Source organism: Trichosurus vulpecula, chromosome 2 (assembly GCF_011100635.1).
Source record: "Trichosurus vulpecula isolate mTriVul1 chromosome 2, mTriVul1.pri, whole genome shotgun sequence".
In the NCBI taxonomy this organism is placed as follows: Eukaryota; Metazoa; Chordata; class Mammalia; order Diprotodontia; family Phalangeridae; genus Trichosurus; species Trichosurus vulpecula.
The window spans coordinates 227,270,097-227,295,034 of NC_050574.1; the positions used below are offsets into that span (position 1 = coordinate 227,270,097).

The 24,938-nt window shown below is 38.1% G+C and overlaps 1 protein-coding gene across 3 annotated transcripts in view; it reads left to right on the plus strand.

Annotated features, from left to right (window-relative positions):
- Nucleotides 1–24,938, plus strand: part of MAP3K20 (mitogen-activated protein kinase kinase kinase 20) — a 220,847-nt gene that overhangs the window by 81,130 nt on the left and 114,779 nt on the right. For all 3 annotated transcript variants that reach the window (XM_036742496.1, XM_036742495.1, XM_036742497.1), the window contains exon 3: nt 17,291–17,378. In XM_036742496.1, coding sequence (XP_036598391.1) covers nt 17,291–17,378 — 88 coding nt within the window. The remainder of the gene's footprint in view (nt 1–17,290; nt 17,379–24,938) is intronic.

Consider the following 24,938-nt stretch of genomic DNA (forward strand, 5'->3'; position numbering starts at 1 on the left):
GTACAAGAAAGTGGTAATGAAGGCACATGTTCTAGGACTTTTGGCATTAGAAATAGAGACATTAATGGGATTGAGAGGTAGAAGGAACTGTGGATATAATCAATTTGCAGATGATGGAACTGAAACTCAACTAGGTTGAGTGACTTGTCCAGGGTCCAACAGGTAACAACCAACAGAACCGAGATTCAAGCTCTGGTCCTGTCCTGGTCTTTCCAGGTTTTTCCTCTTGTGGTTTGATAGGACAACAAATACATTAAGTTTATAGTACAGTATATATTACATATTATGTTATGCCTTGTATCACATATCATAATATATATTGACATTGAACAAACAGAGATTAATAGCATTCCAAAGCATTGATGGTTGTAACTGAAGCCCTGAGGTGAATGAAATTGCTAAAGGAAACACTTGGGGAACTTCCACTCCAAGGGGTCAAGAAAAGAAAAAGGAGATTCCTACCCCCCTCCAGAAAAAAAAATACTTAGAAAAATAGAAATATAATCAGCACATGCCTTTGAAACCAAGGCGGAAGAGAGTATTGAGAAAGAAGAAAGCAGATGGTCAATGGTTCCAAAGCTTCAGAAGTCAGAGGATGAGGACTAGAAAAGAACAGTTAATGGGATTTGGAGATTAGAAGATGGTTTGGTAACTTTCGAGGTGACTTTTGGTGATATTTTCTGTGTATGTGTGTGTTGGGAGGGTGAGGGGGTTGGAGAGGGTAGTGCATCCAGATAAATTGGCTTGATCTGTACATTTGAAAAAGTTCTGAGGTATTGAGTTGAAAAACATGCACAATTTGAGCCAATAAAGTGATATGATTTTCAAAGAAGTAATGAATTTTTTTAACTTTAAGAAGTTAAGAGTGAGCTCCTAGGCTCCAATAATAGAAGAATAATGTCTAGTACAAGGAAATTAATAACCCCAGCTCTGTATTGGTTAGACCAAGTTTATAAAATTTTGTGTCCAGGCATGAGCCACAATTAAGAACAAATAAAGATTATTTGGAAGAAGGTGGCCAGCAAATGTGTCTAAAATCCGTGTTTTATGAGACATGGTCAAATGTTAGAGGTGGAAGGAAATTTAGGAACAAAGAGTGTTTAACATAGAAAAGACCAAGGATAGACATCATTTTTATTCATCAAAATGAGTAAAACAGTGTCTTACACATAGTACGAGTTCAGTGAATATTTGTTAAATTGGCGCACTGAGTTGGCCTAGTTCCTTGGAGTAACTTTTATTCTACTTACCAAGTCACGGTGTTAGCACAGATGCTAAGCATGGATCAGATGGCTAGGTGGTATAGTGGACTGAGCTCCAGGTCTGGAGTCCAGAAGATGAGTTCAAATCTGGCTCTATTTGCCTCAGTTTACCCAACTATAAAATGGGATAATAACAGCACCTGCCTTGAAATGTTGTTGTGAGAATTAAATGAGAGAATATTTGTAAAGCACTTAGCATACTGCCTGGCACGTAGTAGGTACTATATCAATACTTAATCCCTTCTCTTCAGCATAATGCAGTGAAGTTTCTGTTTTTAGGGTAGAGACAGTATTTTCCAGTTTCTTTAGCTTGGACTTTCACTATGTAGAATATTTGATAGGAATAATATGAATTCAAAGGAACTGTCATAAACTGGAAAGACAAAGATCAATAAGGACTAATCTAAGGTTATAATCATCACTATTTTATATAGCAGTTTGCCGTAAAATTTGTGTATCACCTCATTTGATCCAGACAACAGCCTTGTAAGTTGCCCCCTATGACACAACCATTATTATGCACATTTTTACAAATGAGAAAGAAATCCAGACCTGAGTTTTCATTGATATAGGAGACCTCCATTGAGGAAACTTCCTCTGTCAATGAATACTTGCTCTTCAATTTATAGTCTTAGAACTTAAGAGCCCTGATCAATGCAAACAAATAGCCATGATTCCAAGGTACCAATAAGGAAGATGTTACCTCCTTCTGAGAGAGAGATGATGGTGTCAATATGCAGAACAAGGCATACATTTTTGAATGTGGCTAATGTTGGAATTTTTATTGTTTGACTATACATATTGTCATGAGTGTTTTGGTGGTTTTTTTTCTAATGTAGGAGGGGAATGGGAGGGATAGAAAATAAATACTTGTAATTGAAAAAAATGTAAATTATGGTCTCAAAGAGTTATTGTTTGTGGAATTGAGAGATTAAGTAGCATGCCTTATCTCACAGTATGTGTTAGAGGCAAGTCTTTAACTAAGGTAAGTATTCCTGATATAGGGGCAGGCTCTCTATCTACTACAATGCTGCCTACAAAAAAAAATAAAAAGCACAGATATAGAGGAAGGATGAACTAAATATGTACAAATACAAAGATTTAGAGAAGATGATAGATATAAAAGCTGAACACAAGTTTTTAGGCACACGTTTTTTAGGAAAGAAGTACTTAAGTTTAAAGGGGAAATATGATAGTGATGCACAGAAGTACAGAAATAGTATGTAGGGACATCTGATCCTTTCATTATACAAAGACCTATAATTCTGTATCCTTCAAAGGGATAGTGATATGGAGATTTCTGAGATGGTTCACAGGGGAACCACAAAGACACAAACCTGTATACAGCTCCAAAGCTTCTAGATAAAATGAAAAATTCAGACAGTCATCTGGATGCTTTATCTATACAACTCCAGACATTTGGATGTTTCATCTACATTTTTGGTATTGTGCAATTATCTAGACAGCCAAAAAATGATTAAGGTCCTGGACAAAATTTGTCTGGAAAGATTGAAGGGATTGGAATTATTCAGCCTGAAGAAGAGGAGGTTGAAATTCAATGTAATAATGTCTTCGTGTTGGTTTAATGATGATGTACAAGTGTCACCAGGAGATTAGAAATGTTAGACATGTACACTGACCAAAAATGGGTGACGAGGAGGGAGGAAAGAAGCTCGCCCTTCAACAAGTGGGATATAGGTTAGTTAAAAGCAAAGATGGGTTGATAAGTGTTTAATGGGGGTTGTGGATACATGCACACACTTTTAAGTTTAATCTGTGTGATTAACACTTTCTTAAGTCGAGACAATCAGCCAAATAGTAAATCTGTCACTGATTTGTAACGATGTTGATTTCTGTGGGTATAAATGCTTATAGTGAAAATTTAAGTCAGTTCTGCCAGCAAGATAGAGCTGACACTAGAACACCCTTGGTTAAAAGGCAGGATTTTCTAGTTGGCGATGGTTGGTTGATTGGTTGTTGTCCTTCATTCTCAATGAGGACCAAAATGACATCACTATATTGGAGTCAAGGTACAGTGTGCTGACTGTGGCTGATTAGACAAGTATAAGCTGTGAAGGCTCTACCACAGGTCAGGCACAAATAGTGCACATGAACATTTGGAGTGGAGATGCCTCTAGATTTGCATATCTTATGTATCTTTTGAGCTACTGAAATTCTGCTTCACTCATAGAGCACAATACCTTCTTTGTGGTGGGCACACCATGCTGGGCAGTCATTTGTCAGTGTCTCCCATGTCTCACAATCAATACCAAAGTTCTTCAGAGAGATCTTGAGACTGTCCTTGTATCACTTCTTCTGACCTCTATATGCTCGTGTACAATGCTGATGAACTCTGGGCAACCAAATTTTGCCATAATTTTCCACAAGCCTTCATGACTGATAGCATCAAAGGCCTTGGTCAAATCAATGAATGTTATGTACTGATCTCTGTTCTGCTCCTGGCATTTCTTCTGGAGTTGTTGGGCAGTAAACACCATATCAACCATTCCTCTGCCCTTTCTGAAGCCATACTGGCTCTCAGGTAGGTGACCATCTTCTAGGGCAAGTATCAGCCTATTAAGGACTCTGGAAACAATCTTGACAGCAGGGACTAAGAGAGAGACACTCCGGTGATTGTCACAGGACAACCTATTTCCATAGAGGCATCTTTGAGCTCCTGGGAGATAACCTCCTCTTGCCATACAACCCAGAAAATTTTCATCAGCTTTTGTATGAGCAGTGGACCCAGGCCTTGTAAATCTCAGCTGGAATAAAAGCAGCACTAGGTGCTTTGCCTCACAAGAGTAGCTTAATGGCATTTAAAACGCTTTCTTCAGTTGGAAGTTTGGCTAGAGAGTAATTGACTTCAAGCTGATGTATACAGTCAGTTGCTTCAGCATTGATTGATGATACTCCGGTGAGAACACTATGGAAATGTTCAGCCCATCTCTCCAGGATCATGTCCTTATCACTAATCAATGTGGCTCCATCAGCACTGAACAGTTGAGATGCACTATTGGTCTTTGCCCCATAAATAGCCTTCAGGGCATCATAAAAGTACTTTGGATTGTTACAATCAATATGCAACTGAATATAATCTGCCTTCTTACTGAGCCAAAAATCCTGTGTTCCTCTAAGCTTCATGTGTACTTTACTTTCGGTGGAGTTAAACTCTGCCTTCTTAGAGACAGACAAGCTATCTTGATGGTAAACTCTGTGGAGTTCTCGTTTTTTGTTTAGCAGTGTCTGAATTTCCCCATCATTTTTGTTAAACCAGTCTTGATGCTTGTGAGTGTTTTGATCCAGATGAGTAAATGCAGTGCTGTACACTAAGTCTCTGAAAGCTGCCCACTCTTTTTCTGCTTCACTGTTGCCAATTGTATGATGGCTTAGCTTTTCCTCCAAGTTAAGCTTGGAGAAGCACTCTAATCTGCTTACATTAAGTCTTCTGGTAGTTATCTTTCCTTGGGGCTGCTGCTTTTATTGAATGCAAATATTTAGCCTGGAAAGGATGAATCTATGATTAGTTTAGCACTCTGCACATTGTCTTTGTCACTTTCACATCCTGTATATGATAGTTATCAAATACTAAAATAACTTATTAAGGGAGGTAATGGGACCTCCTTCTCTAGAGGCTTTTGAAAATAAAATTTTGATCTGTTTTCTGTTTGTGGGGGACTGAGGGAGCATCTCTAAGAATAAAGGCTAGAGTTGAAGGTCAAAGAAGGGAAAGACTTTGAGGTCTCTTCCATTCCAAAAACTATCATTTTTATTAGGGGTTTATTAAGATTTTGTATCTATTCTTGACAATTAATAAAAAAGAAAATGGCAAGCAATTGTTTATGGTGGGCAGTTCTCATTAGTCACTATTCAAACATACAATAACTTACCTTAGGAATAATACAATCATTAATCTAGTTCTAGCCTAAGGATAGATTGATACTCAAGAGCCACTCTAATCAGAGCACTCAGGCTCCTGTGGGACTTTTCAGACTTTTAAAAAAGAATCGAGTTTGCCTAAATTCTTCTAAATGATTTTGTAGATTTCCATGTGTAGATTGCCAAATGTGGCAAACATGTCTTTTCTGGAATGTAAACAATCAAATTCTGGTGCTTAGTTGAGTAACATTATAGAGCACTTAGGGGTGTTCAGCTAATCAGATTGCTGGAGCAGCTGAAAATCCCTCAACCTGTAATTTTGCATAGAGAGAGAGTGCCTCATGCTGTGCAATTAACTAGTTTTATTAGAAATAAATTTATTTGCTTCTGGCTGGCCCTGTGGTCTGCTGCAGTAAAGAGCATTCTGAACTTGATCCTGAACTAACCAAGTATCAGAGCCAGCTAGCGGGGTCATGGTAATTCCAAAGAGGAATTCATACTTACCTTGTGTGACTAGTCATTGACATTTCTTAAGAGGGAGACATTAACGGCCGAGTACCCCAGGAAAGCCTTAAGGGCAGGATGGGGAAAACCTGTGGATGTGGCCCTCTAGGTCTTCAAGTGTGGCCCTTTGATTGAATCTAAACTTCACTCTGTGAGGACCTCTGCACTTGAGGACCTAGAGGGCCACATGTGGCCTGAGGCCACAGGTTGCCCACTCCTGTTTAAGGATTTTTCAGGTCCATTGCATCTTTATAAGGTAAGAATCTGCCCTTCTAGTTTAGAGCATGCAGATATTCAAATTTATTAACATTTATCAGCCACTATGCTAAGCACTGGGGATGCAAGTAAGAAAAAAAAAAGGTGTTTCCTCTATAGGAGCTTACAATCTAATGGGGGAAGACAGCACACAAAAGGAAGCTGGGAGGACATCACCAGGAGGTACTTGACAAAGGAGAATCCTGTTCCATGAAGTTGACACCCAGCAGAGCTGCCGATGGGCAGTGGAGTGAGCTGGAAGTTCAATTTCTGCCCCAATTAAAAAAAAACTTTGAGAGAAGTTTAGTGTTCCATTTTCCAGCCCTCCAATCAGAGGGGAGAGGAATCTGAGGGAATTGGAAAGGCATTGATTATACAAGGCTGAGTTAGCAGAGTAGTGATGAGATATGTTTAAATGTAAGCTTATTAGACTCATTTTAGGTAATGGCAGTTTCTATTAATGGATCATCTGGTCAAAAACATTTTCTCTTTTTAATCTTTTTTAAGAGAGAAAAAAGAGCATAAGAGCACAATTCTTAGTCAAAGTCTATATGAGATTATTAAAAATAAGCAAAATATAAGGGGAAGGGGAGGGAGGAAAGGAAGGATAGAATTTGGAACTCAAAACTTGAAATAATTTTTTTAAAAAATAAGCAGTCTTAGTGCAGTTTTAAGCTATTAAAGCTAATAAAACATTAAGAATGATAATAATAAAGTTTTCATTAATCATAATAATAAAGCTTTAATAATTATTTAAGCTATTAAAGCTTAAAACTGTAATAAAACTTAAGGGACATCCTTACAGTAAATTCCATTATTGAATCATATTTATTCAGCACGTTTAATTCAACAAACATCAAGTACTTATTTGTGCAGAGCTAAGAAAAAAAAAACAAGCTTAAATTTGATATTGTTATTGTCCTTATGGAGCCTACAGGTTTTTTTTTTTTTTTTGGTGGGGGGCATATACTATGCGAGGAATGAAGGAGTGTGGTTCATGCATGCCTCAACTTTCCCTGTGAAGTAGATTAGATAACTTAAGTCTGGTGGGAAGATCAGAGAAGATCGGGGTGAGGAGAGAGAAGAAAAGATTTGGACCAATTGCTATAGAAATTAAGATAAGGAAGCAAAAGAATAGAGAAGTTTTATTGAGTAATATTAAGAGAGCCTAAATGATGACAGGAATGATAAATTTGTAATGGGCAAAATCAGTTCAGTTTCATGATTTTTACTCAGAAACCTTGATGCAGAAACAGAGAAATCAAGTAATAGAGATTACTGTAAAATGAGGGTTTAACAAGCACTTCTTAAGTACCAACTATGTGCCATTGTATAAAGTGACAATGTCAGGAATGAAGATCATCAGGGCAAGAAATTCTAATGCAATGACTAGTAAAACATGGTAGATGCAGATAGACCAAGATATATGTAATATATATGCATATATATTATATATATACACACACATATACATATATGTATATGTATCTATATATGGAAATAATTTAAGCCATAGATGGATTAGAAGATGAATCAACGGACCCAAAAGTTATAATAGAGACAAAGGGTATGTTTAGTGTGAATGACAGAATGGATGAAGTGGAAAGATGATGGAACTCTAGATCTTGTAAAGGGTGCAGTTTTGAGAAGTTGTGTGTGACCAAAATTTTGTTGTTTTATTCAGTTGTTCAGGCATGTCCCACTCTTCATGACCCCATACAGGGTTTTCTTGGCAAAGACACTGGAGTGGTTTCCCATTTCCTTCTCCAGTGAATTAGACAGAGTTTAAGTGACTTGCCCAGGGTCACACAGCTAGTGGGTATCTGAAGCCAGATTTTAACTCAGATCTTCTTGGCTCCAGGCCCAGTGCTCTATCCACTGAGCTACCTGCCTTCTTCCTGTAACCAAAATGTGAATAGAGAAAGACGTTTTTGTTGTTTGAGGAATTTGTGGTCAGACTGTTAGTGGGTTCTGGAACAGACTGAAGAAGTCCTCAAAGGTCCCTTCCACCATTAAATCTGTGATTGTATAGTCCAGTAAGTCATCTTGTCCAACCCCCTCATTGTGTGAATGAGGAAATTAGTATTTGGAGAGGTTAAATCACTTGCCCAAGGTCATACAGTGAGTTAATTACAGAGCCAAGTCTAGATTAATGAGAGAACTTTGTCTACATTTGTTTGTATTTTACTGTTCACAAAATGGTTTCATGCCTGTTATCTCACCAAATTCTTATGCCAACCTTGCAAGAGAGGCTAGTCAACAATTATTATCTACATTTTATGGATAGGAAGCTAAAAGTCTGAAAATTTAGTGATTTGACCAAAATCACATAGCTAGTATAACTAGAATTAGAACTCAGGTCTCTTGATTGTCCTTTCAGATCTCTTCCTTGTTAGGCAATATTTGACAAAAAGCTGATCTTTCAAAAGTTCTTATTTACAATTAAACTCAAGGCCTCGCATTACAAAATATTAGCAATAGTCTTATGAAGGGAAAAAATGGAAAAAGTCCTCCTTAGTCATATCTCAGCTTTTAGCACCAAAAGCAATTTTGTTGGCAGCATTACAGAGCTGGATATTTGGAGGTACATTTGCACACTAAACTGCTTCTAACTCCTAGATAAAATATTTTTGCTCCTCGTGCTGTCAGAATGACATTCTACACAAGCACCATATTTGTATAAATCTAGTTTACCTTTCTTTGACTTTTTATGGTCTCCAAATGTTAAGTGTTCGCCGTTTATTTCATTCAATTTCAGCTCCTCTCCAGTCTCGCCAGGTTAGCTTGCCCTTAGTAGGATATGTAACCAAAGAGCCCACTCTTTACTAGAGCAGCATGTTCCTTGGAATATAGCTTGAGCTGTTCTCTAAGAGGATGCCAAATGAAGAAAGAATAAGCTTTGATGATCCATAAAAAATCATTGAGTTCTAATTTATGTAGGTTCACAACATAAATGATTAAATGAAATTCCTCACCAGTCCTTCTTCATCTTCCAAAGCATAGCACCAAAATGAGAGTAATGGCTGGTCAATTTAATCACTTTAGCTATGGCAGTTAAGGATGTATCTCCAGGGGGAATTTCTTCATGGAACTAAGGAAAGCTACTTATTTGGTTAGTTTAAAAGAAAAGAAATTTCTTTTCCCCAAAGGGAATCTACTTGGCAAGGGCTTAGATGCCAACCAACACTCCTTTTGATTTGAAGAGCATTTATCATGAGCACATTAGATTTCAGCCACAGAGACAGGCTGCAGGTATGTAAAGACAAAAAAAAAATGCCTGCCCTCAAGGATCTACATTCTTCTGTGGGGAAAGAACATGTAACATAGATAAATAAATATAGAGCATATACAAAATAAATACAAAGTCATTGAAAGGAGGAAGAAGAACACTAGCAATCAGGATCATCAGGAAAGGCTTTGGAGCAGTTGAGCCTTGCAGGGAGCTAGGACATAAACACAAGACCAAAGACAAATATCTACAAAAATATTCCTAAGACCATAGACCTTAGAGCTGGAAGGGACCCGAGAGGTCATCCAATCTAACTCCCTCATTTTACACATGAAGAAACTGATGCCCAGAGATTGAGTGACTTGTCCAAGCTCACATAGATTATCAGTAGCAGAACTATGCCTTTAATTGAAAGAGACAGTATATGTTTTATTACTGTACCTGCCATGCCCCAGTCTAGCAGATGAGAAATTCTCCTGAGCACACTCACTACAAGTAGCATATCTCTGATATATTATATTTTTACTTCAGTACTTCAGAGGCCTAGGATTTTTTCAGCGTGAGATCTTCCTCCACCACTGAACACAACTCCCTCTGCCTTAATCTATGGGCTTCCTAAGTTGCTGGGACCAAATCCATTCATTACTCAATAGCCAACTATCCGGTGGCGAGCCTCTCTATATTCATCCAGGTTAATGTTTTTATGATGGCCATGTCCATTGTTGGGGCAATCCTTGAAGCCTTTCCAAATTGTAGGATTCATTGACCAGATAGTCTGCTAACAGAGAAGCCAGGATTACTCCCATGCTACTAGGAATCTTTAGAGGAGCACTTTGGTGAAGGATGCTTTATTATGGTGGAATGAAATAATCCAGTAAACTTCATTGATGATCTTAAGGATCTTCCAGTCACATTTTGGGAGGAGAAAAGACCAACCATTTTCTTTATAGGTTTAAAGTTTACTATTTGTCAGTTTATCTGGGCTACTGAAGTGGCCTCTAAATCTACAGTGACACATGTGTGACACTGATCACTAAATATAGGACAAAAAGTGTTTTGGAAATAGTGCAAGCCTGCTCTTTAGGTTCTACTTGTAGTATATAGCATTGCTAGGAGTTAGTCGAGGGGCTGGTTTTCTCCCTTTCTGTACAAGTAGGGAGGAAGTTTTTCTTTTTTTCCTTTTTCCTTTTTTTTTTGAGGGAGGGAGTAGATTAGTAATGGTAGTGGTAGGGTAAAAGTGCAATGAAACTATATTTAGCATAGTAAATAAAAATAAAGTAAATGAAACAATATGTAGTTTTCTAAAGTCAATAAGCAGCCTGCAGGGATCCTTAAGTATAGTTTAGTGACCTCCATTTGTATTTGAGTTTAACTCTGCTGCCTTTGGCAGCTAGGTGGCAGTGGAAAAAGTCTGGAGCACCGGGCCTGGAGTCAGAAAGACCTGAGTTCAAATCTGGCCTCAGACACTTACTAGCTGTGTGACCTTGGGCAAGTCACTTAACCCTTTTGCCTCAGTTTTCTCATCTGTCAAATGAACTGGAGAAGGAAATGGTGAACCACTCCAATATCTTTCCCAAGAAAATCCCAAATGGGGACATGACTGAGACAACAGAACAACAAGAAGAAACTGCTGCCTTAGGGGATTCTTAAATAGTACTAAGCATCAAAGGTGTGTCTCATACATAATACAAATATTCGTGGAGAGCAGAGCCATCTACAATTGTTCTGATCTATATATTTCCAATCGACCAGTGAGGCTGCTGACTTTGTACAGCTCTCCCTAACTTAAATCCAATTCACTTGCATGTCATGGCATCACCTCCCTGATGTCATGGTCCTCTTTGAAAATGAAGGACAAACAACAACATTCATGGAGAACATTAGTCCTATAAGAGGCTCTCAAGAAGGTAAATGTTTTTGAAAACCTTAGAAGCTAGGCGTGATGGTACCCTTGACAATCCTTTGTGGCCAGAGTGGCCTTTGTTTTCCTTGAGTGACTCAGCTTACCTCATTGAGCCTTGCTGGTTGCTGCTGCTTCTCTTCTGGGAAGTGGAGAACTTCCTGTGTGATGAGTCATGGGACTGGCTGAGGGGAGGTGTTAACTCCAGAGTCATGCCCTATTGGGTGTTAACCTGGTCTACGCTAGGGGGAGGGGCCAACTCAAGAACCAACCGGCCCTGGTCATTCAGGCGGCTCTTGAGGATATCAAAAACTCTATAAGAGGGGAGAGGACAGCTTGAAGAGCTCTCTCTTTCCTTTTGCGGTTGGCGTGGGAACAGTGGGAAGCGTGATTCTGGGCCAGCCCTTGCTCTCAGGCTGAGCCCAGATGTTGGTAACTATGAATTGTATTGGGTCTGTCTGTTGATATTTGTAGTTTGTTTGTATTTAGTTCTGAAGTTTGGGATGGTGGTTTTGTTTTCCCCTGAACTAAATGAATGTTCTGAACTTCAGGGTGCTGGATGTTTGTTCCCCTGAACTAACTGACTGTAATCTGTATTTGGCCTGTCTTTTGATGCTTGCCCCAATGCTCCCCTGAACTAACTGAATGCTGGCATTTTTTCCCCTGAACTAAATGAATGTTGTCTGTACACTAACTGAATGCTGGATTAAAGTAAGCTGGTCAACCCCTTCACTGTGCTTTTCTTGTTTAAGCAGATAAAAAGAACCTGTGCTTTTCCAGCGTGCCAGCAGCCTCCTGGGTGCATCTTACGCCCCCACAGAAGCTGCTAGCTGATTGTTAAAACATCCTTGCACTAGGGAAAGTTCAGGCTGGTGGATCATTTGAATTTCGGAGGTCTGAACTGCATTAGGCTAAGCCAAGAAGCACCTACTTCCCTTCTCCATGATATTACTAGAGGATCTACAAAATGAATCAGCAAGTATGGCACCAATATTGTGAGTCTTCATTTGGGGGTGATGGGATAGGGAACCAGGCAAACCAGCTCAGGTTGAAGCCAGACCAGGTCAGATCCCCAGTGCTGATCATCAGTTGGATAGGGCCCATGAATGATTGCTGTATTTCCAGCCTGGGTCAGATTGGGAAACTCAGTCTCAATAAACCAAAACAAAACAAAAACAAAAAACTTGGACTTCACTCTGACTGAAAAGAGCCACAGTGTCCTCATTAAAATTCAGTCCCCAAACTGGATTTTATACTCATCCACAGTGAACTAATGAAGCTAAATTCCAAGTCTAGGACTGGGGTTATATAATCAATTGTACTACCATACTTAAGGAACATAAAGTTAATAAATCCTATATGTCCATTTTCAGGAAGAATATTGTAAACTCCCATCTTTCACAATCTTCTGTTCCCCTTTTCTGAGTAAACATTTACAGATTTAAGTAGATGCCATATCTACAACATTATTTTCACGCTGAATATCACTATCACCTGATAATATGAAGAAAACCTCTTTCCTTCTCTGATATCATTAGAGTTAAAAGAAGCATATAATGGCAGAAGAATCTACCAGGATCGTATATTTCAGAGTAGTTAAAGGAAGCAGATGCTCCAGCAATAGGCAAACACCAAGAGTTATGGATGGTGGTAGGTGGAAAATATAGGAACTCTGTTTTTAGCACCCAAAAGAGCCTCAGATCCACCCTAGAGATGATCTTGTTAATTGCTAGTCTGATCCAGAGTAATGCTGGGAGCATTGTCCAAGTTCATGGATATATCTGTGCTGATTATGGTATGCTTCTGGGCAGGCCTGGGACAAGTGAAGAAAGAGTTTTATTCAGTGGGTTGACCAGTCCTAGGGAGGACTAAAATCCATGCCCACGCATTCTAAGCTCCTGTGAGATCATACTTCTAGGAGTGAAGACCATACGTAACTACTTGAAATGACCCTGAAATGTATGGGGACTCTTAATGACACTGTTTGCTATCATTAGAGGTTGTCAAACTCCACTTGTCCTGGGGTCAGGAAGACACATCTTCCTGAGTTCAAATCAGGCCTCAGATACTTGCTAGCTGTGTGACCCTGGAGAACTCACTTAACCCTGTTTGCCTCAGTTTCCTCATCTGTCAAATGAACTGGAGAAGGAAATGGCAAACGACTCCAATAACTCTGCCAAGAAAACCCCAAAATGGGGTCACAAAGAGTTGAACACAACTTAAATGACTGAACAACAACAAATCAGTATGGAACTGCAGGGAACTGTTACTATTTTGTTTTTGATATCACTGGTCTAGAGTACCTTGGGCCATGGAAAGGGATCCTATTTGGCATTCTTGGTGTTCATTGGAGCCAAAGCCAGATGGCTCTGGAGGAGAGAATAAGGCTGGTGACTTTGCACATCCTGCCTCGTTTAAACCTAATTCACTTGCAAGTCAGGACATCACCATCCTGATGTCACTGGTGTTCTTCAAGAATGAAAGACAAAGAACAACAATTCATTGGAGCAATGATGACCTAGGTTGGAACCTTTCCCCTTCCTCCTCTACATTTCTGTCTGGAGATTTAAGGCTATAGAATGTTCAAAGAAACAACAGCAATGAAAGTAACCAACAACTTTCCCTTAAAACAGAAGTAATATATCTTTGACTCTTTTATTAAAATCTGTATTTATGATGAATTCCTGTTGTGGAAACTCCTATAGATGCAGGTCTGCAACTGGGCTATTTAATAACATATAGTCTTACAGAGTTGCCTGGGGCAATAAGAAATCAAGTGACTTGCCTGTGCTCACCTAGTTAAGTAGATGTCACAAGCAGAATTTGAAAGCTAAGTCTTCCCGATTTTAAGGCCAGTTCTATGTCCAACCATGCCCTGATGCCTTTTTTTACCCTTGGACTCATAGGATCAAAAATTTAGAGCCAAAAAGGATATTAGAGATTATCTAATTTAACTCCTTCATTCTACAGATTACAGAATTGCTATTCAGAGTTTAAATGACTTACTTATGGTCACAAGGGTAGTAAGCAGCAGAGCTGGGGAATTTAACCCATATTCTGAAATTCAAAATCCAGTACTCTTTGTAGTACTCTTCGCCCTGCCTCATTGTCAGTGCCAGGTCATGATTAGAGTGGTGGATTCTCCAAAATAATTCGAGATAAAGTGAGAGAGCAATTGACAGTTGAAGAGATAAGCCAGTCTGGCATAAGATAGAGGATGTGAATATAACTGATGGACCAGGTTATCTGAATCATCTTAAATATCAATAGGCTGCTTTCAGTATCTTTCCTTTCTTTCACCAAAAGAGCTGAACTTCCTTTTCCCTAAATGTATTTAAGAGAATGTAGTATTTATAAACTAAGTCTTTACAGACTGTTTGTAAGACACATGAATTTAGCATGCATGCCTAGTTGAAAGTAGGGCAAACCAGAAAGTTGGAGAGAGACTGCACTGTCAACCAGCAAGTGACTGCTTTTTCTTAAAGAAATCAGGATAATACTCAGCATTTACTAATTCAATGTTCTGTTGAAGATGTTTCACAAGGATTCCAAAAGAAGGGTGTTAAAACCATGAGACTGACCAGTGTATCCATCTTGGTGGTGGAGGTTGGTGTAGCAGAAATCATGAATCTTGCTACAGGCTAAATCATCAATTTCCAAATCCATAGATGAACTGGTTGGAAAAAATCATCTCTAAAATCCCTTTCATCTATAACAATCCATGAATCTGTTACTCTATTTGTAAGGTATAGTCATAAGGCAAAAACTACTGAAATCCTGTGTTGATAGATCCTTGGTCACTCAGGCACTACTATCAGATTAGGACCTCTTGAGTTCGTGGGAAGACTCAGACACATGGTTTTACAAGGTACATCGTTCCTGCATCCTTCATTATTTCATAATACCACATGTTTATATTCTGCTCAATGGTTTTCAAAGATATATATATGTGTGTGTATATATATATATACATACATACATACATATATACATATATATATATATATGTATATAGTGTACAAACCCAGTTCTGCTAACTCTAAATCCAGTGTTGTTTCACATACACCATACTAGCCTTTCAAAGGACAATGATGGCCATATCAGGGCTATTGAATTACACCCACTTTTTCTAGTGCTTGTCTAATTTTAATAAACTAGATGTAGTACCAAAAGGATATTTTATTTTAAAAACATTAATATTAATATATTATAATATTTATAATTATTTATTTGAGTATATATTTATTCATATTAACACTTTCTAATTACATTTTAAAAAATCTTTAACATTCATTTTTTTTAAATTTTAAGTTCCAGATTCTCTCCTGCCTGCTCACCCCTCTCTCACTTCTTGAGAAAGCAAGCAATATGATATCAGTTATACACATGAAGTCATGCAAAATGTATTTCCATATTAGACATTTACAAAAGAAAACATACACATACACATAACAAAAAGAAAGTGAAAAATGTATACTTCAATCTGCACACAGTTCATCAGTTCTCTGGAGGTGAATAGCATTTTTCATCATGATTTGGAATTGTCTGGGATCATTGCCTATCAGAATAGCTAAATCTTTTACAATTGATAATTTTTATAATATTGTTGTTACTGTGTACAGTGTTCTCCTGGTTCTGCTCACTTCACTTTGCATCAGTTCATATAAGACTTTCCAGGTTTTTGTGAAGCCATCCTACTCATCATTTCTTATAGCATAATAATATTCCATTACATTGATACACCACAACTTGTTCAGCCATTCCCCCATTGATGAGCATCCCCTTAATTTTTAATTCTTTGTCACCACAAAAAGAGTTGCTATAAATATTTTTGTACAGATAGATCATTTTCGCTTTTCTCTGATCTCTTTGGTTTACAGACCTAGTAATGGTATTGCTGGGTCAAAAGAAAGTCATGGTTTTATAGCCCTTTGAGCATAGTTCAAGTTATTTCCAGGATGGTTGTACCAGTTTACAAGTCCACCAATAATGCATTAATGTCCCTATTTTCCCACATCTCCTTGAGCATTTGTCATTTTCCTTTTCTGTTCTGTTAGCCAATCTGATAGGTGTGAAGTGGTATCTTAGAATAGTTTTAATTTACATTTCTCTAATCAATAGTGATTTTGATCATTTTTTTCGTGTGACTATTGATGGTTTTAATTTTTTCTTCTGAAAACTGCCTGTTCGTATCTTTTGACCATTTATCAATTGGAAATTAACTCATATTTTCATAAATTTGGCTCAGTATAAAATATATTTGAGAAATGAGGCCCTAATCAGAGAAACTAGCTATTAAAAAAATTTTCCTTCAGTTTCCTGCTTTCCTTCCAACTTTGGCTGCATTAGTTTTGTTTGTGCAAAACCTTTTTAATATCGTGTAATCAAAATCATACATTTTGCTTCCCATTCACTTCTCTGTCTCTTATTTGGTCATGAATTCTTACCTTATTCAGAAATCTGAGAGGTAGATTTTTCAATGCTCCCCTAATTTACTTATGATATCCTCCTTCATATCCAAATCATTTATCCATTTTGACATTATCTTTGCATACGGTATGAGGCGTTGGTCTATTTCTAGTTTTTGTCAAAATGCTTTCCAATTTTCCCAGCAATTTTTGTCAAATGGTGAATTCTTGCCCCCGAAGCTTGGATCTTTGAGTTTAGCACTAGATAACCATGGTCATCTACTATGTGTATTGTGTACCTAATCTATTCCACTAACAAAAGGATATTTTTAGAATTTATTTTTGCTCCTACAGAAAGAGGAAACTCTTTAGACTACTCTGTTGGCTAAGATAAGCACAGTATATTTAACAAAATAAACAAAACAAAAAAAATCTGTCCAGGAAGAAAGACTACAAAGGAATGTATCATGCATTCCTATACACCAGTCTGGTCTCTAAAAGACATAGAACATAGCAGAGGTAAAAGCATTTAGATGTATCACTGAGTTAAAATTCGAGAAAGCTCTTAGTATATAGTTACAACCCTTCAACATATTGTAGTACACTTAGCATTGCAAAAGTACCTGCCAACATGTTTCTATTCTAAATACATAATGCAAATTTTTATTTCCTAGAGTGCTATAAAAGACAGTTTTTCTAAAGTCAACAGGCTTTTGCATAAAGAATTTGTGTATATAGAAGGAAAACAAAAGACTGAGAGATGATCAGAAATTGAACAATTCTGATTTATTAGAACATTGTGTAACTATGAAAAATGCACTGTTATACAAGTTTGTCTTTGATTTTTCAACAGGCAGAAATACTCAGTATCCTCAGTCACAGAAACATCATCCAGTTTTATGGAGTAATTCTTGAACCTCCCAACTATGGTATCGTAACAGGTAAGAATGCCTTTATTAGTACAGAGGCTTTCCCCCTCCCCACCCCAGTTTACAAGGCTTTTTTGCTCCAAATATGTTAAAATGCTAGATACAGTTATGAACTGTATTCTACTGTCAGATGTCACTTTTGTTGCCATAAAGCATTAATAAAACTGATTATATCAATATAATTAGGAATGGTGTTTCTACTTCTACCCATGTTTAATTGTGCTAATTATATCTGAGTAAATGCTATTTAAATGCACTTGCAGCTGCAATACCAATATTTGAAGGTGCTGTTTAACTAAAATTTCATTTAATTAGTTGAAATGAGCAATGCTTTTTGCAACTCTGTGACCTTTTGCAAATTAAGATTTCTTGAGCTATTCATGTTATAATTCTTTGCAAGGCATTTTAATCCCATTAGAGCATTCTTACTTCAAGGTCTCTGACATGAGAACAGTATTTTTCACGTTTGGTCATTTGAGTTGATAATGACCTTGATCTAAATCATCAGTTAATTAGGAACAGCAGTTTAGAACTAGGTGAAAATATATTTTCTAAAATGGAACATGTAGAAAATTTTACACCTTTTTTGTACTTTGTGCTTGTATATATTCCTATTCTGCAGTGAGAAACTGTTAAGATTACAGTGTTGGCTATGATAACCACAGGATTTAATTTTAAAGAGCCTCTGACATTTCTAACAAGAAGATCCTTAAAATAGTATAGCCTTCTCTTTTAGAATCATGTAAAGAGTTTGGGAGATGTTGGTTCGAGTTGGATATAAAAATTTTAATTACTAGACATTATCATGTAGCAAAAGTAAATGTGATAAGTAATTTAATCCCTTCTTCACAGGTCTAATTTTAATTAATATCCCACTTTTTTAAGACTAACATTAATAATCTTAGATACTTAGACCTAGTAGGATGTCATTGAGTTGTTGAGTTCATTGGTCCACCCTAAGATAGGACTACATAAGGCTTTTCCTCATTCCCAAATATTTCTCCAGTTTCCAAAATAACTTATAACTTAGTGGCAATAATAGAAGTGGTAGTAGCAGTAGTGGTGTCAGTGGTAGCAGTGGTAGTGGTAGTAGTGGCAGTAGTGGTAGTAGTAGCAGTAGTAGCAGCAGTGGTCGTAAAAGTATAGTAGCAGTAGTAGTGGTGGTAGTGGTAGCAACAGCAGTAGTAGTAGCAGTGGTATTAGTAGCAGTGGTCGTAATTGCAGTGGTAGTAGTAATTGTGGTGGTGGTAGTGGTAGTAGTGGTGGTGGTGGTGGTGGTGGTAGTAGTAGTAGTAGTGGAAATAGTAGTGTTTAACATGGCAAGGGATAGAGAGCTGGCCTCAGGGGCCAGAAGACCTGAGTTCAAGTCTTTCCTCTGGCATATACTATCTTTGTGACCCTAGACAAGAAATTTAACTTCTCAGTGCCTCAGGGCACTCTATAACAACTTTAAGACCCAGAGAAGATGCTTACCTCCACTGCTAAAGGGAATTCATTTCTTCTCTTGAGTTTCCTCTACCAATGACACCACAGATATTATTCCTGTAGGGCTTTAAAGTCTGCAGAATGATTTTACGTACATTATCTCATTTGAGCCTTACAATTACCCTGTGAGATAGGAGCTGTGGATATTACCCGTTTTGTTGTAGCTGTTCAGTGGCATCTGATTCTTCGTGACCCCATTGGGGGTTTTCCTGGCAAATATACTAGAGTGGTTTGCCATCTCCTTCTCCAGCTGCTTTTACAGATGAGAAAACAGACAAACAGGGTTAAGTGACTTGCCCAGGGTCACACAGCTAGGAGGTATCTGAGGCCAGATTTGAACTAAGGAAGAGGAGTCTTCCTGACTCTAGGCCTGTTGCTCTATCCACTGCACCACCTAGCTGCCTATTGTTACTCATTTTATAGATGAATAATCTGAGTCTCAGAGAGGTTACTACAGTCAAATAATCAGGTATATGCTGGAGCTGGCTTATACTAGCTTGCAAGAGCCAGTCATTATATTTTCAGTGTGAGCATTCATGCTTTGTAAATCAGCAAGCACTACAAATCGGTACTTTATTTTTTGTTGATTATCTAGACTTAAGAAAGGGATGAAGATTATGTTAATGCTTCAGATTAAATTTAAAATGTATGGTAAAAATGTAAAAGAGACAGTTGCTAAACATTTATCAGCACATCCCTATGACAGCAAGTGTCAAAGATAAGAGTCTAATCTAGGTCCTCCTGACTCCAGGTCCAGCATGCTGCATTCGGCTAGGCTACCTCTCAACTGACTACATTTTAAAGCTGGGGAAATTGAGGCATACCCAGAGATAAGCTGCACAGAACCTGTAGCCAGGTCCCTTACATAAAATTCAAATGCCTCCATTTTGTTTCTTATTAGTATCTTAACACTGTTGAGTCTGGATCATTGCCTAACATGTTGGATTTTTAAAGTTATCTGTGGATTTTAATTGCTATAATTTTAATTATATACATAGCATCTGTGCTCTGCATTAACTTGAAAAGCTATTTCCTGCTGGCAAGGAGTGACATTTATGAGTGAAATTTAAACTTTTTGAACTTTAAAACACTAAGCATCTGCTAATATCATCATCATCACAAAAATCACTACTATCATTATCATCTCTGATAGCCTTCTGCATTTCTCTCCTTTTTTCCCAAATCTTTATGTTCTTTGTTCTACTTGGGCTCAATCTGCAGAAATGCATCCAGTTTGAGGACGACAAAGCAGGCTTACACCTAAGTCACCTACATCAAAGGGACTGGTGCTCTTCTGTTTAAACCAAAAAGCTTTCTTTCTTCTTCTTTGGGTATTTGAGAGAGGGGCTTTCATTTAAATAGGAGAAACTATTCCTGGTGTTGTCTGGAGGGACAGAAACAAAGATGAAGCTGGAGGAAGGGTGCGGATTACTTATTCCACAAGTTTGTTTGTAGATAAGACAGTTTCATTTCCAACTATCTCCCTCACATTTAAAAATGTCTAATCACGTTTTTATTGTTAGGTATGCTTCATTTTATTCTTTATTAATATCACAGTAGGCCAAAGCTTTAATTTCATCTGACTCTATGGCAGGATGGCAAAATGTAAAGACCACTGGATTTAGGGTCAGGAGACCTAGGTTCAAATTCTGACTTTGCTGCTAACTTCTGGAATGAAATCGGGCAACTCAACCTCTCAGGCCTTCAATTTTCTCTCAAATGAGAAGGTTGAATTTGATTACCCCTAACATCCCTTCCTGCTCCAAGTCCTCCAATCACCTGTAATCTCTGCCCCTCGCATCCCACTTATAACACACTTCTGGGGGGAAAATCCTTTTCCCAGGATAGAAATTCATAGGATTATAGATTTAGAGCTGGAAGAGACCTAGGATGTCATTGAGTCCAATCCCCTCACTTTAAAGAAGAGGAAACTACTATGCAGAGAAATTAATCAACTTGCATAGGGTCCCATGACTAGTATTTCAGGCAGGATTTGAACCCCCGTCTTCCTGGCTCCAACTCCAGTGCCCTGTGCGCTACACCTTATGGACTCTCAATTGGTCAACAAGAGTCTTGTTTTCTATTTCACTTTAGAACAGACAAATAAATCAGCATCTCTGCATGCACTTAACATTTTTCTTTTAAAGCAAGAAAGACAAAGTGTAAAAGTTTAAATCCCAAGAGGCTACATGGAACCTTGAAGTGGAGTGATCTCTGGCCTAGAAGGCATTATTCCCCATTACCAGAAAACAGATGCTTATCTTCCTGCTCTCTGTGTTTACAGTATTTGATTTTCAGGCATCAGCCAAAAGCATTGCATGAACGTTTCCAACATGCCTTTCATAAACTCAAGACCCAATCAGAATGATATATTATCTCCATCACTGCCTGTTCAGAGTATGCCAAGTTGTGGAAAGAAAAGATGTTAGATAGGCAAGAAAGGATATTGCTAACCCCACCTAAAATATGAATGTAGGTTGATATGATATGATATGATATGATGTAAATATAGGTTATCTTTGAAAGAGATTAAATCCAGCTCAACCAGCTTCCAGTCACTGGTAGTCCTGCCTTTCTGTCAGAGGCTGGAGGATTAGAAGGAAGTTAGACTGGTTTACTGTTTCACTCAGTCCTTTGTTGATGGAAAAGATTTGATTGTTGCAGGAAACCATAGGCATCTTGAGTTAGGGCTTGGGGTGGGGGAAATCCTTATCAAAGGATTTTATTTGGGGTAGTTTTATTTTTTGTTTGTTTGTTTTATATGTGTATGGCCTTTCTCTTGCTTATAAAAATCTTTAGGAGTGTGAAGAGGAAGTCTGAGACAGAGAGGATAAGAGGTGAGCCAAGCGGAATGTGGGCCTGGCTCTTTATCAAAAAAAAAAAAATGAAGTTAGATTTACAAGTAGACCTTTGAGCCCCAAGAAAGAACAGAAACATCAGAACAGAAAATCATGTCCTTTTTACTTGAGGTCCAGGAGACAGACTTGCTGTGATTACTCTGCTTTTGTTTTATCATCTCTTTGTTCCCCATTCTAAGGGACATGGGGGTGATCAGAGGAGATGCTGATCTATTTATTGAAAACTTCTAATTAGCTTGACATTATATGGTGTGGGCCTTTGTTTGAGGGACACTCCTCTTAAAATGAAACCTAATCACTAGTTGCCAATCATAGGGCTTCCTGGAATCCTCTCAGTAAGGTGCTAAGGTAAGTGGTAGTCTGTCCCGCCCCAACAAGGGCCACAACCTGTAATTCCATTAACTTGATTATAGGATGGAGATAAGGGTCCCCCCCCCCCACACACACCCCTTATACTTTGTTCTAGAAGATAGAAACTAGACCTGTGATTTCAGTGGAATAGGGAGCTCCCAGGTAAGGAAATTCTCTCTAGCAATGTAGGTCACTACCTTCTCTGCAACTTGTGGTCATCTAGTTTGGAAGAGTAATGAAAGGTTAAACGACTTGCCCATGGGTAACATAGCCAAGTGTGCATCAAAGGTAGGACTTGAAATCAGATTGTCTAGGCTTCAAAGACAGTTCTGTCCATTGCGCCATCCTGTTTTTGCTAGCTGTAATTATTTAGAAAAGGGCATCTAGGTGGTGTGGTGGATAGAGTGCTGGGCCTGAAGTTAGGAAGACCTGGGTTTAAATCTAGCCTCAGACATTTACTAGCCTTGTGATCGTGGGAAAGTCAATTAACCTTATTTGCCTCAGTTTCCTCATCTGTAAAATGAGCTGCAGGAGGAAAAGGCAAACTTTGCCAAGAAAACCACAAATGGGGTCATGAAGTGTCAGTCACAACTGAGAACACCTCAACAACAACAATTACTTAGAAAAACATGGTAGGCAACAAGATAAACCCAACCCTACTTCCAGATCACAGTTAGCCAGGAGGAAAAAAAAATTCAAACCCCACCTGAAGTATCAATCGCTGACCAATATAGAAGCCCACAAATCAGACCTTGAGGCCCAAAGAAAAAGAAGGTCCCTGATCAAGCTGGTCTAGAACTCTGATCTAGAAATCAGAAGCTGTATCTGAGGAGTCATAATGCCACACTGTTGTACACATTTTCAACGACCTGTGAAAAATTTCAAAGCCTTCATATATTTACTCATCTCCAACTGACTCTGCGCCACATGCCACACATAGGCTGTTTCAAACTTTAAACACGTGCACAAAAACACTACAGAATTTCACATTGGCTTTCCAGTCATTTTTCTTCCTATTCAATTCTAGGCCTGGTTCTATCCCAGTATTTATTTGCATAGTGTGTGTGTGCCTGTGTGTTTATGTGTGTGTTTATTTGTGTAGTTTATGATTGCATTATATCTATGTGTGTAGGATATACATATATATCCAAAGATTTAAATTGCAGTAGGACTTTTAGGACATGCTGCATATGTATCTGTACACACGTATATACTGATAGATCGGTTCTATGAAGAGTTCATATAATTGTATAGCATCATCTGAACAATAGACATTCCTCAGAACTTGATTTTTTTATAGATAGTTAATCCAAACTCTTGAGTACTTGTGGATTTTGTTAGGAGGCTTTGCAATGCTGAAGGGCTTGATGCTTTCAATATCTGAGGGCCTCATCATCTATACAGAATCTGTCTTCCATTTGGACTTCACTGCTGTCTACTAGATAGACCGCACAACCCTGGTAAGCACCATTTGTGAGCATATGTGCCCCTATTTTATGCCTCACATAATCTTTCAAAGAATCTCATATAATTCTTCATGCACATGGGAGACACATTGTTTAAGGAAAGCCTTTAAAGTGGCATTTTGTTCTGCCAGTTCAAATGCTTTCTTATAGTCAACACACAATAAGTATAATGTGATCTTTTGTATCTTCCACAAGACAATCATTTGTCAGTAGGGTGACTGTATAGATGTGGTCAGCCATAGAATATTATTTGTAAAAGTCTACCTCATTTCTGAGATTCTATCTCACATTTATTAGATTCGGAATTGACAAAAAGGAAAATTACAAATATTGGAAGGGCTGTGGGAAAATAGGCCCATCAATGCACTGTTGAAGGAACTATGAATTGGGGCAACCATTCTAGAAAGCAATTTAGAACTAAGCCCAGAAAGTTACTAAACTGTATACCCCATGACCTTGCAATACCACCCCTAGGCTTATACCCCCAAAGAGATCAAAGAAAGGAAAAGGAACCATATGTCCAAAAATATTTATAACAGCTCTTATTATGGTGGCAAAGAATTGGAAACTAAAGGGGTGGGCCATCAATCTGGAAATGGCTGAATAAAATATGGCATGTGAATGTAAAGTATATTATGCCATAAGAAATGATTAAATGGATGGTTCTAGGAAAACCAGGAAAACTTACATGAACTGATGCCAAGTAAAGTGAGCAGAATTAGGAAAACAGTTTGTATCATAATAACGACAATTGTAAAAACAAACAAATTAGAAGCAATTAAGAACTCAGGTCAACAGGATGACCAGCTCTTAGGGAATTCCTCAGCCCAGGGATATAAGATCCTTCTGAAGAGTAATTCTTCTCACCTGAGTCCATTTCATTGGAAATCAATAAACCTAGAAATGAAGCTAGAGCCTAAAACTTAATTAGCATCAGCTGATGGTCAGTTGTTTGGTGGCTAGGGACTCCAACAAAACATGGAGAGATACACACATCTATAGGGTTTTACACAGCTAGGTGGCTCAGTGGTTAGAGTTCTGGACCTGGAGTCAGGAATACTCAACCTCCTGAGTTCAAATCTGGCTGCAGACATTTACTAGCTATGTGACCCTTAGCAAGTCACTTAATCCTGTTTGCCTCATTTTCCTTATATATAAAATGAGCTGGAGAAAGAAATGGCAAACTAGTCCAGTATCTCTGCCAGAAAAACCCCAAATGGGGTCACGAGGAGTCAGACACAACTGAAAAAACTGAGAAGACTGGATAACAAACAGCTTTAGGGCAGATAGCAAAAGAAGCCTATCAGGTGAGGCTGCTCAGCCTTTTTCCTTATTTGTGAGGTTGACAGATTGTCAGGTGATTTGGGGAAGGAGGAGAATGCTGAGAATGTCTAAATTTTGGGGTGACCTTG